Genomic DNA, 15,646 nt, shown 5'->3' on the forward strand with positions numbered 1-15,646 from the left:
GGACCCCGGAGCCAGCACCTCGGACAGAACACCAGGCACCAGGACCCCACAGCTGCTGACAGCACTGGGACAGAGAAGGAACACAGCCACAGTCAGTCCATAAAATTAAAGGCCTTTAGTGTTTAAAATAGCATTTACCCAGCAACAGCTCCGTGGGAACTGCCGGCTACCCAGGTGCAAACTGAGGCGGGGTAGGGCACAGACCACATTCCTGCAGCAGCCCCAGGCCCCACAGCCCCACACCGCCTCCGAGGGGAGAGCAGGAGCAGGCAGCTGGCCGGGCCATCCCCAGAGTACACGGGCTGGCAATAAATAAATAAATTAGGGCCCCTCTGGGCGGCCACTGGGCACTGGGATTTCATCTGGCTGCCAAGGTCACCCACTCAGTCTGGGGAGGGGTTCTGCAGGACAGCAGGGGCCACAGGGAGGCTGGGGTGGGGAGGGAGGGTGGCTCAGGGTCCCAGAGGCTCACGCTGAGCAGGGAAGATGGGACCCCCTGAGCAGAGCACCCAGCACCTCACCCTGTGCCTGATCCCATGGGCCCCCCAAGCTGGAACCCCACAGGCCGGCCATGTGCAGGCAAGGACGGTTCCCATCACATGATGTCCACGAAGAACTCACAGGGGTTCCCCATGGCCTTCTGGAAAGACTGGCGGCTGCCTGTCAGCTCTGGAGGCACAGCAGCCAGCTCACGCACAGGTGGCGCCCCAGGCGGCCCCCCAGCCATGGGGTGGGCCATGGTCAGAGGGTGTGGCGAGGGCAGCCCTGGGGCGGTGCTGGGGGCCTGGATGCCTGGGCTGCTGGTGCGGCTGAGCTGGCTCACCGGGCGCTCTCGCCAGCTGCTGCTGCTCACGGCACTGGGGGCCACAGGGTCCGACTCACTCCCGCTGCCCCCAGCTCCGGACGCCCGGCGCTCCTCTCGGCCAGGGGCCCGACGGCTGCTCTGGGTGGACCCGCCACTTCTGCTGCCTGCAGGGAGATGGAACGGAGACCCACGCTGGTCAGCGGCAGGCCAGCCATTGCCAGGGGCTGCCACTGACCCCTTACCAGGATGGGGCGGGAGGGCCAGCCATGCACACAAGGGCTTGGATGAAGGGCAGAAGCAGGCTTATGGGGACTCCACACCTCACCCACTCCTGAACTTGGCCCCACTGGCCGTCCTGGCTGACTTGACCCACGGCCCTGGCCAGCAGTTTGGGCCCAGCCCTCATCCTGGGCTCCTCAAACGTGGTGGGGACATGTGGGACATGCCGGGAGGGACGCCAGGAAGGACCTGGGCTTACCGGTCCCGAGGGTCCACTCCGCTAGTCCTTCAGTCTAAGGGTTGCTCAGCAAAAGCAAGGATAGCACGGGTCACGCTCGGGAGGGCAGGGTGGGTGGGTCACACATGGGGGAGAGGGTGGACGGGTCACACACGAGGGCATGGACATGTCACACATGGGGGCATGGACGGGTCACACATGGGGACATGGACGGATCACACATGGGGGTGTGGACGGGTCACACATGGGGGCGGGGTGGACGGGTCACACATGGCATGGACGGGTCACACATGGGGACGGGGTGGATGGGTCACACATGGGGGTGTGGACGGGTCACACATGGGGGCATGGACGGGTCACACATGGGGGTGTGGACGGGTCACACATGGGGGCATGGAAGGGTCACACATGGCGGGGTGGACGGGTCACACATGGGGGTGTGGACGTGTCACACATGGGGGAGAGGGCGGACGGGTCACACATGGGGGAGAGGGCGGATGGGTCACACATGGGAGGCGTGACGGGTCATGCATGGGGGGGCATGGAAGGGTCACACATGTGCAGACAGGTCACATATGGGGAGGGGTGGATGGGTCACGCACCACAGGGGTGGTGGCAGACGGGTCAGGCACAGGGAAAGGCAGGGGGCAGCCGCAGGTCCTCCTCCAAGCCAGCCTACCCAACCCCCTTGCGTTCAACCTTGGGCTGGGCAGGTCTTAGACAGGTCAGCCCAGGCCCACAGCCATCTCATCCGGCTTGTCCTCAGACTCCTCCAACCCACAACACTGTCCACCACCCCTGGCTGGGTCCCTCACCAGCTGCTGCATCTCCTACTGGCTTGCTGCACATCCCCACGGCCACCTGCACCCCCACGGCCACCTGCACCCCCATGGCTGTCTGCACCCCCACAGCTGGCCGCCTGCACCCCCATGGCTGTCTGCACCCCCACAGCTGGCTGCCTGCACCCCCATGGCTGTCTGCACCCCCCCACAGCTGGCCGCCTGCACCCCCATGGCTGTCTGCACCCCCACAGCTGGCCGCCTGCACCCCCATGGCTGTCTGCACCCCCCCCACACAGCTGGCCGCCTGCACCCCCATGGCTGTCTGCACCCCTTAGCCACATGCACCTCTGACTGTTACCCCCGGGCCCTCTCAGTGCCCCTGGAGACAGGGTTGCTGTGTGACCTCCCACCAGGCCGTAGGAGCCACAAATGGAGACTGACCTCACCGCCTTGGGCCCAGATGGTCACTCTCACACTCCCCCTGCCCACTTTCGCCATACCAGGGACCAGGCACAAACAGACACCTCACAGGTGCCCCCCTCCCACCGTGCAGGAGCACGAGGGGCGGCAGCGGTGGGAGCGGCAGAGCTGGGGGGGCCGCTGGGGTGGGCCTGCCGTCTCACCGTCACTCTGCTGGCTGCCAGCAGTGCCGCAGCTGAAGCCAGGGTCCTGGTAGGCGGGCGGGAAGCAGGGCGGGGGGCCAGGGTACGCATAGGGGTAACCCTGGCCCAAGGACCAGGGGGCCGCGGGGGGTGGTGGCGGAGCTGGGGCCTCCTGGTCTGGAGCTCCGCTGGGGCCGCTGCCAAGACTCAGGGCTGCAAGATCTGAGGAGAATGGGAGTGCCCGTGAGTCCTTAGGCGTGGGTGGCGGACTGTCTATATCCGGGCTCTGTGCCGGGTGGGGGCTCCTGACCTCCTGGGGCGGGGGCGCAGCCGGCCCTCGGGTCACCTCCACAGCCCTATCGGCTCTACTGCCTATATGTCTGCCTCAGGTCGCCCGAAGACGTGGATCTAAGCACACGCTCGGAAGACTGTGACGCCTTCTCTCGCACCCGGTTCTGTGCCGCAGGAAGACTTCAGCGCCCGTCAGACAGGCCGCTCGGACGTACTTGCGCGCCCTACCGCACCCATCCATTGTCAGCCCTCAGAATCGTGCCGTCGGTTAGCGCCCGTCCCTCCCCCCTCCACACATTCATCTTTCCCTCTCCCGGCCCCCCGATGTCAGACTCCGGGACGGACTATTATCCCCCAGCCTCGGGCCCGCTTCTCCGCTCGCCGCACTCCACCCGCGTCCTCACCGATGACGGCGTCGGCGCTGGGTCCATCTTCTGACCCCCCCTTCCGCCGGGCCTCCTCCGCCCCCCTACCTTGTCGTCCACCGCACTCCGAGCCGGCTCCTCCGGCATAGCCCCCCCCCTCTCCCCGTCCCCGCCGCCCCCGCCCTTGATCCGCCGCCTTCACACGCCAGACGCGCTGGCGCCCCCGGCGCCGCGATCTGTGCCGGTACCTACCCCTCAGGCCGAAAAACGGGCTCGCCCTGCGAGTCGGGCACCACGGCCGGGGAAGCACGGGGTAGCCGGCAGACTCTCAGCCGCGGTCCAACTGCCCCCCGCCCGACCACTCGGACAGGTCGCAGTGCGCATCGACCACTTACGTGGAGCACCGGGCACCGAGCTGGTCAGTGAGGAGGAGCTGCTGCGGGTGACTGCGCTGGAGCAGGGGCTGGCACCATAGCGGGGCAGGGCTCCAGTCAGCGCTGCCGTGTGTGACAGCCAGGCGGCGGGGTCGATGGGCCGCACAGGGTCCGCTGGCAGATGCCAGGGAATAGGGACAGTGAGTGGACAGAGGGACAGCAGGACACGCAGCCGGGTCGGGGACAGAGGAGGGACGGCAGGACACGCAGCCGGGTCGGGGATGCCCACCCCTGCCTGGTGGACTACTCACCCCTGGGGATGGTGAAATAGCTGCGAGGCGTGGGGTCCCAACACTTGGCCACTGTGAGGCTGATGGGCCTGTGGGGCCAGCACGTTACAAGAGCAGCCCTTGGGCCAAGCTCCCCACCATCCACCCCAACGCCCCTCAGAGTGCTCCCTCACCCCGTCTGGGACACGATTTCACGCAGCACCCGCACTGCGTCGTCATTACTCATGTTCTCAAAGTTCACGTCATTCACCTGTGAGGGGTAAGGGTGAGGGTCAGCAGGGTGAGGGTCAGGGTCAGCAGGGTCAGCAGAGTGAAGGTCAGGGTTAAGGTCAGCAGGGCTAGGGTCAGGGCTAGGGTTAGCAGGGTGAGCGGCTGGGAGGCGGGTAGGGTCAAGGACAGTGGTGGTCCCAGGCCCACCTGCAGCAGCATGTCCCCCGGCTCGATGCGGCCGTCTGCGGCCACCGCGCCCCCCTTCATGATGGAGCCGATGTAGATGCCGCCGTCCCCGCGGTCGTTGCTCTGGCCCACGATGCTGATGCCCAGGAAGTGGTGCCGCTCTGCGGGAGGGGCGGTCAGCGGGGCTCCGCGGGCCCCCGGCCATTCCCCCCCGCCCGCGGGGCCTCACCCATGTTGAGCGTCACCGTGACGATGTTGAGCGACATGGTGGAGTCCGTGATGCTGCTGAAGGAGGAGGCCTGCGGAGGGCCCGGGTAAGGAGCAGGCTCTGCACCCCGACTCTGGGTCATGCACACCCCACGGCCAGGCACGCCGGCCATGCCCCGCCGCCCCGCCCCTGGACAGGCCCCGCCCCTGACACTCCCGCCAGCCCCGTACCCTAGACAGGATACGCCCCGCCCACGCCCTGCCGCCCCGCCCCGTGCCCTGGACAGGCCACGCCCAGGGTATGCTTCTCCTGTGACCGCACCACCGTCATGCCCCCTGCAGAGGCCCTGCCCCTCTCTGCCCACAGCCATGCCCCTGGACAGGCCCCTCCCATGGCTCACCCGCCCCAAAGCCAGGCCACGCCCCGTTTCGCCCATAGCCACGCCCCATACTTGCCTCACCCTCTTCCCACACAGCCACACCCCTGTATAGGCCCCTCCCTGTTCCACCACAGCCACGCCCTGTGGCTCGCCCCACCCACAACCACGCTCCTTGGCTCACCCGCCCCCTCCCCACCCACTGTTTCACCCCTTGGAAGGCTCCGCCCCTTTCCACCCACAGCCACGACCCTGTGGCTCACCCCACCCATCTCCACCCACAGCCCCGCCCCTGGACATGCCCCGCCCCTCTCTCAGCCCACAGCCCCGCCCACGGACAGGCCCCGCCCCTCTTAGCTGAAAGCCCCACCCCTGGACTGGCCCCGCCCCTCTCAGCCCACAGCCCCGCCCATGGACAGGCCCCGCCCCTCTCAGCCCACAGCCCCGCCCATGGACAGGCCCCGCCCCTCTCAGCCCACAGCCCCGCCCATGGACAGGCCCCGCCCCTCTCAGCCCACAGCCCCGCCCATGGACAGGCCCCGCCCCCGTGGCACGACCCGCCACCCACTCGGTCCGTCTGGCGCAAGCGCTGTTTCCGCCGCCTGCGCTTGTGTTTCCGGATGAGCCTGGACGCCGTGCTCTGCTCGGTGGAGCTGCTCAGCCTGCAAGAAAGGCAGCGGTCAGCAGGCAGGGCCCCGACGCCGAGGACCCCCAGCCACCCTGGCGCCGCGCTGGGCTTGCACAGGCAGGGCCCCACAGGATGCCTGCACCTGCACCCCACGTGCCCCTGTGCGCCCTCCGCACCGGCTCGTGTTGTCCTCCTCCGAGTCCACGAAGCTGCTGGACTCGAGCTCGCTGCTCAGCGCTGCGGACGCGCTGTCCGGGGGCAGCCCCAGCTCCCGCCGCCGCTCGCTCCTGGGGTGTCCATTAGCCCGTGAGACTGCAGGAGAGCAGGAAGGGAGCTTGCTGTGGGCACTACAAGGGAGCAGGACACCTCCCACGTCATGGTGGGGAGAGGGCCCTTGGCCCGCTCAGGGACAACCCTCCCACCCCACCCGGGCCAGCTGGGTAGCGGCCAGTGGATCCCAGGGAAGGTGGGGTCCAGGGTCCAGAGCTGGGTGAAGGCGGCCTGGTACCATCCTCGCGGTTCCGGCGCCGGGCTCGCTCCCGCCGGTGGCTGACCACAGACTCTGTCTCACTGTCCATGCCATCACGGCTGCTGGCCGCATTGGGGCTGTGCCGGTGAGAAGGGTGGCATGGGGCAGCCGAGCTCTACTCCTCTGCCCCAGGCAGCTGTCCCCACGCCCCGCCGGCCAACCCAGTGCAGCAGGGCCTTACTGGAAGGAGGGCGGCCGGGAGTCCCCAATGCCACCTGTCCGCTCCAGTGGCGGTGGCAGCTCCGTGTGGCAGTCAGTGCCCTGGGACCCCGCATCAGAGTGGGCGCCCTCAGCCAGGACCAGCTGTGGAAGGAGAGAGAGGGCTGGGGGCGCCCCTGCCTCCAGGCCACCGCAGCAGGGCGCCGGGTGCACAGCCACCCCAGGCTGCCTCGTGGAGCTCCTGACTCACCCAAGAGACCACACGGCCATTAAAGCAGGGCAGCCTGGCGTTGTCGTCCGAGATCTCCTCCTTGACCACCCTGGGGGCAGGTGCATCTGTGAGGCTGTGGCAGCCACCCTGAGCCAGGGACGGTGGCTGGACAGTCCAGGGCTCAGCTCTAGCCCTGAGCAGCAGGACCGGGGGGACCACGTGGTGAAGGGCTCCCTGGCTGTGATCTCAGACGCACCCATGAGCGCAGCCAAGGCTCCATTCCTGGCCGGTCTCCAGCCATGACCCCTTCCTGATCTGCTTGGGCCCCAGGGTACAGGGGCTGTGCCCCTGACAGGCACCTGACCCCCAGCTCTCATTTCCCTCACCTCAAATCCACCATTTCCAAAGCAGCTCACCTGCCCTCGCCCCAGCGCCCTGCCTCACCCCTGCCCAGGCTTCTGTTGTGTGCCCAGGGACAGTCCTCGGGGCCGTCTGCACCTTCTTCCCCAGGGCAGCCTGTGGGGCAGGCTGCAGCCAGTGACAGGGCCTGCTGGGCAGCGCTGCACACCAGCCAGCACAGGAACTGTGGCCTCCACACAGAGCAGCCCCCTGGCTCTTGGGTAACCCTGACCCCCTGCCACCCAAGCCCCGCAAGGGCAGCTGGCACACAGCCTGCAGGGCCCTGGGGACAGCAGGTGGCCGCAGCTGTGCGCCTGACCAGAGGCTGGGGGCTGGGGCCTGAGGAGGGGGCAGCAAGGGCACATCTCACGGGGAGCAGCTGGCAGGACCATCCACATGTTCCCTGCTCTGGGCCTCCAGGAGCCAGTCAGCAGCGCAGGCAGGGTGAGGCCTGCAGCAGGGAGCGGGGGCCATCCTAGCCCAGCCCCTGGCACCCCACCCTGCCAGGGCCGCGGCATTTTCCACACCCAGACTTGGACCCAGTGGAGAAAGGGGAGCTGGGGCTGGGCCTGGACGTGCACCTGGCAGGAAGCAGACTCGTGGCCTGCTGGGCTGGATGCCAGCTGCAGCGCCAGCCCTGCCGGCTGCTCCAGGCCCACAGGCCCCAGGACGCTGCCCTCAGCCAGTCCCGGGCAGAGCAGGCAGTGGCAGGTCACCAGGAGAGCTGGCCCCAGTCTGGCACTGGGGGCAAAGCCCAGCTCCCTCCCACCCCACTGCTGGAAGGGGGACAGCGCCCCAGCGCTCCCATGCAGCCAACCCAATGGCCCTCCAAGGCAGGCCAAAGCCGCAAGGTGGGCACCCTAAGGGCAGCCAGGCTTGGCTCCCAGTCCCCTCCTCCACCAAGGTGAACCTTGGAGAGCTTAGCTGACCTGACAGGGAAGCCTGGGACCCAACTCCAGGTCTGAGCCTGGGAGACTGCGGCTGGAGGCCAGCTGAGGCCATCCCACAGGGGGCCCTGCGGGTGGGGTGTGGAGGCCCACCAACAGCTCAACAGCTGCCACCCGCGTACAGTGCCCAGGCCCCCACCTCTCTCACTCACCCTTGGGTAGACGTGGCCCCCAGTAGGGCCTCCGATGCCTCGCCTCCCAGACTGAGGCCTCCGAAAGCCTCAGTCTCAGGGGGTGCGTGCTGCCCCTGCCCATCCCAGCGCTGAGGTGGGACAGTGGCCACTGGGTGCGGGACACTGCCCCTTGTCAACAGCCGACCCCTGCCCCAGGCCAGAGAGTGAGAGGGCCCCACAGCAGGTACTTGGGGTCACCCCACAAGCACCTGCACCTTCACAAGGTTCCTGGGGAGCTCCTGCTTGGCTGTGGCCCCACCCGAGGCAGAGCTCCTGGGGAGCTCCTGCTTGGCTGTGGCCCCACCCGAGGCAGAGTAGGCTTTGCAGCCCTGCCAGGCACTCCTTGCCCAGTTCTTGCACTGAGGTCCTGCGCTGCCCAGCAGGCACTGTCCACTGGCTGCAGCCTGCCCCACAGGTCTCTGAGCACCCACTCTCAGGCCCAGGCTGGGGACTGTGGCAGGAGTTGGGGGATCTGCTGGGACCCTAGGAACAGCAGGACAGCTGTGTGGGCAGCCAGCCTTGCCCCTTGCCCCAGCTCTCTCCTGTCCTCACGCCCATGGGGAAGCCTCAGGCACTCGCAGCAGGAGACCCGGGACCCGAGGCCAGGGCAGCCATGACGTACCGGCAAGCAGCTTTTGGACACTTCTCCCCTTGCACAAGGGACGTGGGTCCCAGTCTGGGGCAGACAGCCCTGGCTGCAACCTCAGGCCCCCTCCTTGCTGGGGGCCAGCTGAGGTCCTGAGCGGGCAGAAAGTCGGGGAACCCAGGGCTGGGTTCACAGTGGGCGTGGAGACCAGAGGCCCAAGTTGCCAGGCTGTGGTTTCTTATGCCCAGTCGAGCCCAGGGTCCCTTCCACACCAGCCACACTCGCTGGGCACCCGATGTGGACATTCAGCCCCGCTCTCCCTCACCCTGGCACAGGAGGGCTGGTTGAGGCCCGGGCAGCACTGCAGGAAGGGGACGGGGAGGAGCCATGCCAGGGGCCCCTCCCAGGCTCCAAGGCTCCCAGACCAGCAGCGGAGGCCGAGGAGGAAGCAGGGGCCCCTGGTCCCAGAGCTGGCTGTGCCCAGGGTCCCCAGGTCTGTACGCTTGCATCCTCCTGCTGCTTTCAGGGCATGCCAGGGCACCACAGCGTGCCCATGGGATTGGGGCCCCACAGTGGACATCCACCAGGTGTCTGGGCATGGTCCTCGTCACTGGCTGGGCCTATGAGGGAGGCCACAGCAGGGCCCTGTGCCCAAGCCCAGGCAGTCCCACCCCAGAGAGGTCAGGAGGCTGTGTGGCCCACAGGAAAGACCCCTGGACAGACCTGGCATAGCACCAAGAGTCCCATGGACTAGACACCCTGGGGCTGCCCAGGGTCCACCCTAACCACAGAACCTAGGAGGCGGGCCCAATGTCAAGTGCAAGACCCAGCCACACACACAAGGACATGGCCCCCACCCCCAGGCGCCGCTGAGCTGGGGACTCGAGTTACCCAGGGCTGTGCCAGGTCAGGCCTCCAGGGGACAGCCAACCCCACAGCTCCCTGTCCCAGAAGCCCCACTCGGCACTCGCAGACAGCCAGGAGAGGCCTGGAGTGATGACTCCCAGCGCGGAGGCCCGCAGGCCAGGCACTGCAGGGCAGCGGCGGGCAGAGTCCACCGTCCCCGTGACCCTTGACCTCTGTCCTGTCAGGAACAGGGGCCGGCACCTGACAACTTCAGCAGACGCTGGCGGCGGCCTGGGACCCCTGCCCCGCCCCCTGCCCCGGCTCCCCCACCCCTTGGAGAAACGACACAGCCGAGCCGGGCAGGGACGGCGCCGACAGGTGGGTGGGCGCGCCGCCCCGCCCCGGCCCCACCCCGCGCGGCCCCGCGGTCCACTGACCCGAAGTCCTGGTCCATGGACTTGAAGAAGAATTTGTAGGCGTGAGCGGGCCGGTTGCTCAGCACGCTCTTGAAGTCGGCCAGCGTGACGCGCTCGGGCGCCACGGGCAGCTTGACCAAGTACGGCGTCTCCTCCTCGTCCATGTGGTAGATGATCTTGGTCTCCGCCATGGCGCGGCCACCGCGGCGGCGCTCAGGGCCCGGCCCGGGGCTCGGACGCGGGGCGCGCTCCTCGCCCGCCGGCCTGCGCCCCGCCCGCCCGGCCCGCGGCCTCGCTCCCGCGCGCGCCCCGCCTGCCGCCCCGCCGCCCGCGCCCGCCCATCCGCCCCGGCCGGGAGCGCGCCCGCCGCCCCCGCGGGCACCCGGGCCTGAGCGCGCGGCCGGCGGGGGCGCCCGAGAGCGGCCGGTGACGTCGCGACGGCCCGCGGGGGGCGGGCGGGGCTGCGCACGCGCGCCCGGGGCCTGCGCCCTCCCCGGCTGGCTGGCTGGCTGGCTGTCAGGGGCGCACCCCGGATCCCTCGGGCGCGCGGGTCTAGGGGCCTGCGCCCTCCCCGGCTGGCTGGCTGGCTGGCTGTCAGGGGCGCACCCCGGATCCCTCGGGCGCGCGGGTCTAGGGGCCTGTGCCCTCTCTGGCTGGCTGTCAGGGACGCACCCCGGATCCCTCGGGCGCGCGGGTCTAGGGGCCTGCGCCCTCCTCGGCTGGGCGCCGCAGCCCCGGAAGCCCTTCAGGCTCGTTCAGTCTTGGCCAGGGCCCATGATTGTCCATTCGAGCAGCCTGGGCCTCTCGTGTCTGCCAGGCTCTGCTGAGCTCACCCTGGGAGCCAGAGGAGGTGGCAGGGGTGGCAGACAGGGAAGGGGGCTGGTGATGTCCAGTGTGGTCATCCGGGTGCCAGGCTGAGGGACTCAGGATGGGCACAGGACCCTGAGCCCTTTGTCCCAATGCACCTAGGGACTCCATCATGCTCAGCTTCCGATGAGGCCAACAAGACTCAGCCAGGACCCCTGACACCGTGACTCTGGCAGCCAGAAGCAGTGCTGACCATTAGAAGGGCCTGGACCACTGTGGTCCTTCCCCACCCTTGCCTGGGGGTGGGGCTCAGTCCTCAGCGATGGTCATGTGCTCTCCTGTCCCTGCTGTCACCGGAAGGCTCTGGGAGACAGCCCACGGTACTGTCACAGCATCACAGGCTGGGTCACAGCCCTCCAGGACCCTGGTGCCTGTCCCACCAGTGGCTGAGGGCTGCGGTGCCAGGGCCTTCAGCCCCCTCCACTTGGCCTCAGGGTCCCTACCCCTACCCAACCCTCTGTGTCTGGCAACAGCTGCTTCGTCAGCAGGGTAAAGTGGGCACCCAGGACACTTGGTCCAGCAGGATTGGCTCAGGAAATGCTGTTGGGGCAGGGCAGGCAGCACCGTAGCACAGCAACTAAGCTTCCACCTGTGATGCCGGCATCACATAAGGGCCTGGGTTCAAGTCCCAGCTGCCCCACTTCCCATCCAGCTCCCTGCTTGTGTGTGGCCTGGAAAAGCAGTAGAAGATGGCCCAAGTTCCTGGGCTCCTGCACCGGCGTGGGAGATGCAGAAGAAACTTCTGGGCGTCTGGCTTTCAGCCTGGCCCAGCCATCTGGAGAGTGACCCAGCAGATGGAAACCTCTGTCTTTTTCAGGGAGATAAAGCTTTAAAACAACACACAGCTGGGGCCCGGTGGCATGTCCTAGCAGCTAAAGTCCTCGCCTTGAACGCGCCCGGGATCCCATATGGGCGCCAGTTCTAATCCCGGCAGCTCCACTTCCCATCCAGCTCCCTGCTTGTGGCCCGGGAAAGCAGACAAGGATGGCCCAAAGCCTTGGGACCCTGCACCCACGTGGGAGACCAGGAAGAACTTCCTGGCTCCTTGCTTTGGATCAGCGCAGCACCGGCCGTTGCGCTCACTCGGGGAGTGAATCATCGGACGGAAGATCTTCCTGTCTCTCCTCCTCTCTGTGTATATCTGACTTTGTAATAAAAATAAATAAATCTTAAAAAAAAAAAAAAACACAGCTCCAGGGCCAGGTCCAGACATGGTCTTTATTGTGAGGGGAGCAGGCGGGGTCTTGGGGTCCACCCAGGGCCGCCACTGCCAGCCACTCCCCATTCTCGGGCCGGGGAGAAGCCCAGTGCAGCCCTAGCCCCAGAGGCCAGCTCAGGGAGGGGCGTGCTGAAGTCACCTGGATCCCAGGCCAGTGAGCTGGCAGAAGTCAAGGCCAGGGCAGGAGTCAGAGGCAGAGAAACTGCCAGGGAGCAGTTCCCACCCAGGCAAGCACCCCCTGGAGAGCAGGGGGAGCTTGGCTGGGGCTGAGCTGGGCTGGGTGGGCAGCAGTGCTCAGGCATGGCACGGGGGGGATGGGAGGCTGCCCTCCCCCACTCCCTCCCATCCCCCGCCCCATGGAGAGAACCTTCCCAGCCCATCCAGGGGGGCAGATAACCGAGGCCACTGGGAAGAGAGGGGCTTGGGGGATCAGGATGGTGGGGAGCAGAGCAGGCAGAGAGGAAGCTGCAGGCAGCCTGGCTCTCCATGCCGGCCCGGCCTGCTGGGAAACGCCAGGAGAGCCATACGGTCGGGAGCACGGCCTCCAGGTAGGCAGGCAGAGTGGGCAGAGCTGCTGGCCCGGCCAGCACCAGGACTCCTATTTGCCGCACTCCTTCCTGAACCCTGGGGGCCAAGCACAGGCCACTAGCTGCCCGGCCCTGCAGGGGTCCCAACCCAGGGGACCTTAGTGGGGCCTGGCAAGGGGCACTTGGAGGGACCAGCCAGGGCCTGGCCTGGAATCCCCGGGGGGGCTGCCTGGGATCCTGATCCAGGAGGGGACAGGCTCGGGCCTAGCCTGGGGTCCTCAGATCGGGGAGGGGACAGACTCGGGCCTAGCCTGGGGTCCTCAGATTGGGGAGGGGACAGGCTCGGGCCTAGCCTGGGGTCCTCAGATTGGGGAGGGGACAGGCTCGGGGCTGCCTGGGGTCCTGGGGCAGGGCCGCTCACCTTTGTCCAAGTCGATGTTCTTTGCGGGCAGGGGGCTGTGAGCCAGCTCAGCCCTCTCCTTCAAGAGGTTGTTTTTGTAATCTGAGGAGGGTGGAGAGGTGGTTAGCGCCCCGGGAGAGGCTCTAGCCCAGGCTCGGACCCCAAGTCCCCGCGTGGTCACCTAGGTTGACGTCCTCAGTCCTGTGAAGGCCCCGGTCTGTGGCCACGGCCAACTCCACCAGGTTCACCTGCTTCCTAAGGGGGGTGGTCAGAGAAGGGGCGGGGGTCTGGGGGTGGTCAGAGCGCACGGGCTGGGGAGGATGGGGCGGGCCTGTGGGTGCGCTCACCCCTTCCACTTTCCCGACTTCCTGTCCATGTCCTGGTCGCCTGTGGAGGGGAGACTCGTGTAGAAGGAGGCAGCGGTGGCCCCGACTCCCCCCACCCCTGCCGTGGCCTCACCTCCGCGGCGGCGCTGGGCAGCCAGGATGGCGGTGACCAGCAGCAGAATGAAGAGCAGCAGGGTGGCCAGCACGTAGCCCAGCTGCTGGAAGAAATGGGTGCGGCCCTCGGGGACGATGACGTTGATGACGCTGCGGCCGCGCGCCAACGTGGGGTCTGCAGGGCGACCCGGGGCGTCAGGGCCATGCGGAAGGCCCGGGCCCCGCGCAGGGCGTGCAGAGGCAGGCACACACCTGGGCCCGGGCCGGCGCCGTGGCCTGAGCCGTTGCCGGGTGACGCCCGCGGGGGCGGCTCGGCCGAGGGCTCGCTGACGCGCAGGTGGAAGATGCGGCGCTCATGCAGACCGCAGTAGTGGTGGTGAAGGTGACAGGAGTAGGTGCCCTCGTCGGCCGGCTCCAGCGGGTCGATGCGCAGCGAGAAGTCGCCACGCGCGAAGGCATCGTCCGCCACGGCCACGCGCTCGTGCAGGGAAGGCGGCCCGTAGGCGCGGCGCTCCCCAGACGCGTACAGGTCGAGCAGCCGGTCGGCGCGGTCGTGCGGCACCCCGGGCGGCTGCCGGTCCCAGTGCGCGACCTGCTGCGCCTCCTCCACGTGCCGCTCGGTCCACACGTGCGCGCGGTTTTCGCAGGTCAGCAAGGCGGGAGCGCCGCGTGCCACCGCCAGCACCTCCTTCTCGCCGTCCCAGTAGGCGCGCGGGGCCAGGGCTGCGGAGGGCCGGAGGTCAGCGGGGGGCGCGAGCTAGGGCGCGCGGGGCGGGGCGAGGGCACTCACGGGGGTCGACGACCTCGAGGCGCACGGCCTGGCTCTCGTAGAGGTGGCAGTAATGGTGGTGCAGGTTACAGGTGTACAGCCCCGCGTCGGCGTCCTCCACAGCTACACCGGGAACGCAGGTGAGCCCGCCCGCCGGGACCCCGCCGGGACCCCGCCGGGACCCCGCCGGGACCCCGCGCGCCCCCGCCCCGCCGCGCCGTGCCTGCCGCCCGCCTACCGCGGATGAGCAGCGAGAAGTTGCCATCGTGGAAGGCCGAGGGGGACAGCAGCAGGCGACCCCGGTCGCGCGACTCGTACACCCGCTGCTCGCCCGCCGAGTACATGTCCACGAGCCGGCGCGCCGGGCCGCCCGCACCGCCGGCCACGTCCCAGTGGAGCACGCGCTGGCGGTCGTGCAATCGGTCCTGGGTCCACACCATGCGCGGGCTCTGGCAGCGCAGCACAGCACGGGCGCCCGCCGTCCAGCTCACCACTGACTCGGACACCACGGAGCTGCCTGCCTGCCCCGACCCTGAGGGCCCTGGTGGGGAAAGGGTGTCAGCGAGGGCGGGGCAGGGGTAAGGGGGTGGTGGGGGGTCTGGGTGGGTCACTAACCTGAGGACAGAAGTGCCCAGGAACCTGGAAGCAGAGGAAGGGGTGGAACACCTTGGCTGGTGCTCATGCCTGCCCTGCCCCCAGCCCCACCTGTGGTTCCAGAGTAGCTCAGGGTCGCCCAGGGTGGAGTTGACACCTGAGCTGTCACCAGGGCCCAACAAACAGCCCAGTTGAGTCCCTGCACCTGCTCAGGGCCCTGGCAGCCCCCTCTTTCACCGCAGGCAGGGGCACATGCCAACCCGTCCGTCCTCTACCCAGAGCCCACAGTTTCCTGACAGGGCCATGGCTGGGTCCCAGAGCCTGCAGGAAGGTAGAGGGTCTGCAGGACCAGCTGGGCAGGCATCGGGCCAGGCGGGAGGCAGGACACTTCCTAAGCCCCCATTCTCTCGGCCTCCGCTCCAGCCATTCCCCCTCCCCAGGACAGGAGACGCTGAGACCCGAAGGGCTCCACCCAGAACCCCAGGAAGAGCAGGCAGTCCCCAGGGCCCCGGCAAGGGGGCATCTCAGGAGACCTTGCTCTCCCCCAAGCGAGCCACTGCCTAGTGGGGAGCATCCGCTTCTGGACAGAGTTCACCTCTCTCACCCAGCCCTACTCACCCTGAAGAACCATCAGTCCCCACAGCAGGACTTGGGACGGCAGCTGCATGGCGCCTGCCCGCCTGCCTGCCCGGGCCGCTTTGTCTCCAGAAAAACAGCCGACCCCCTCCCCCTCCGGAGCCCCGCCGGCCGTGACATCACGGGGCCCTGGGCCGGCAGCCATCGGCGGACCGCCCACTCCCTCGGCCTCCCCATGCCGGGCCGGCGTGGTTGCAGCTCCCCTGGTCCATGTGGGGGAGGAGTTGGACAGGGGCTCAGCCCTTGGCTGGCAGGTCCCCAGCAAATGACCCTGAGGGTGCAGACCCTCCCTGGAGAGAGCCCGCAGCGGGTGTGGACCCCTCACCTCTAGCAGGATGTACCCTGGATGCCAAA

The 15,646-nt window shown here is 68.3% G+C and overlaps 2 protein-coding genes across 2 annotated transcripts; both read right to left on the bottom strand.

Moving 5' to 3' along the window:
• Positions 1 to 100: 100 nt before the first annotated feature.
• Positions 101 to 10,065, bottom strand: DVL1 (dishevelled segment polarity protein 1). Its single transcript, XM_040987581.1, has 13 exons — positions 9,862 to 10,065; positions 6,513 to 6,582; positions 6,285 to 6,406; positions 6,083 to 6,180; positions 5,751 to 5,886; positions 5,515 to 5,608; positions 4,592 to 4,661; positions 4,384 to 4,523; positions 4,140 to 4,216; positions 3,988 to 4,055; positions 3,698 to 3,850; positions 2,668 to 2,868; positions 101 to 969 (listed from the first exon to the last, which is right to left on the bottom strand). Exons 1-13 carry the CDS (start codon positions 10,029 to 10,031, stop codon positions 596 to 598), a joined length of 1,773 nt encoding a protein of 590 aa, XP_040843515.1. The 5' UTR covers positions 10,032 to 10,065; the 3' UTR covers positions 101 to 595.
• Positions 10,066 to 12,007: 1,942 nt separating this feature from the next.
• Positions 12,008 to 15,337, bottom strand: MXRA8 (matrix remodeling associated 8). The gene is made up of 10 exons (XM_040987763.1): positions 15,275 to 15,337; positions 14,678 to 14,701; positions 14,301 to 14,603; positions 14,084 to 14,185; positions 13,546 to 14,016; positions 13,313 to 13,468; positions 13,201 to 13,240; positions 13,035 to 13,108; positions 12,875 to 12,955; positions 12,008 to 12,550 (listed from the first exon to the last, which is right to left on the bottom strand). Exons 1-10 carry the CDS (start codon positions 15,321 to 15,323, stop codon positions 12,525 to 12,527), a joined length of 1,326 nt encoding a protein of 441 aa, XP_040843697.1. The 5' UTR covers positions 15,324 to 15,337; the 3' UTR covers positions 12,008 to 12,524.
• Between the last annotated feature and the right edge of the window lie 309 nt (positions 15,338 to 15,646).

This window comes from Ochotona curzoniae, unplaced genomic scaffold (genome assembly GCF_017591425.1).
Source record: "Ochotona curzoniae isolate NIBS_2020 unplaced genomic scaffold, NIBS_Ocur_1.0 contig_4792, whole genome shotgun sequence".
Lineage (NCBI taxonomy): Eukaryota > Metazoa > Chordata > Mammalia > Lagomorpha > Ochotonidae > Ochotona > Ochotona curzoniae.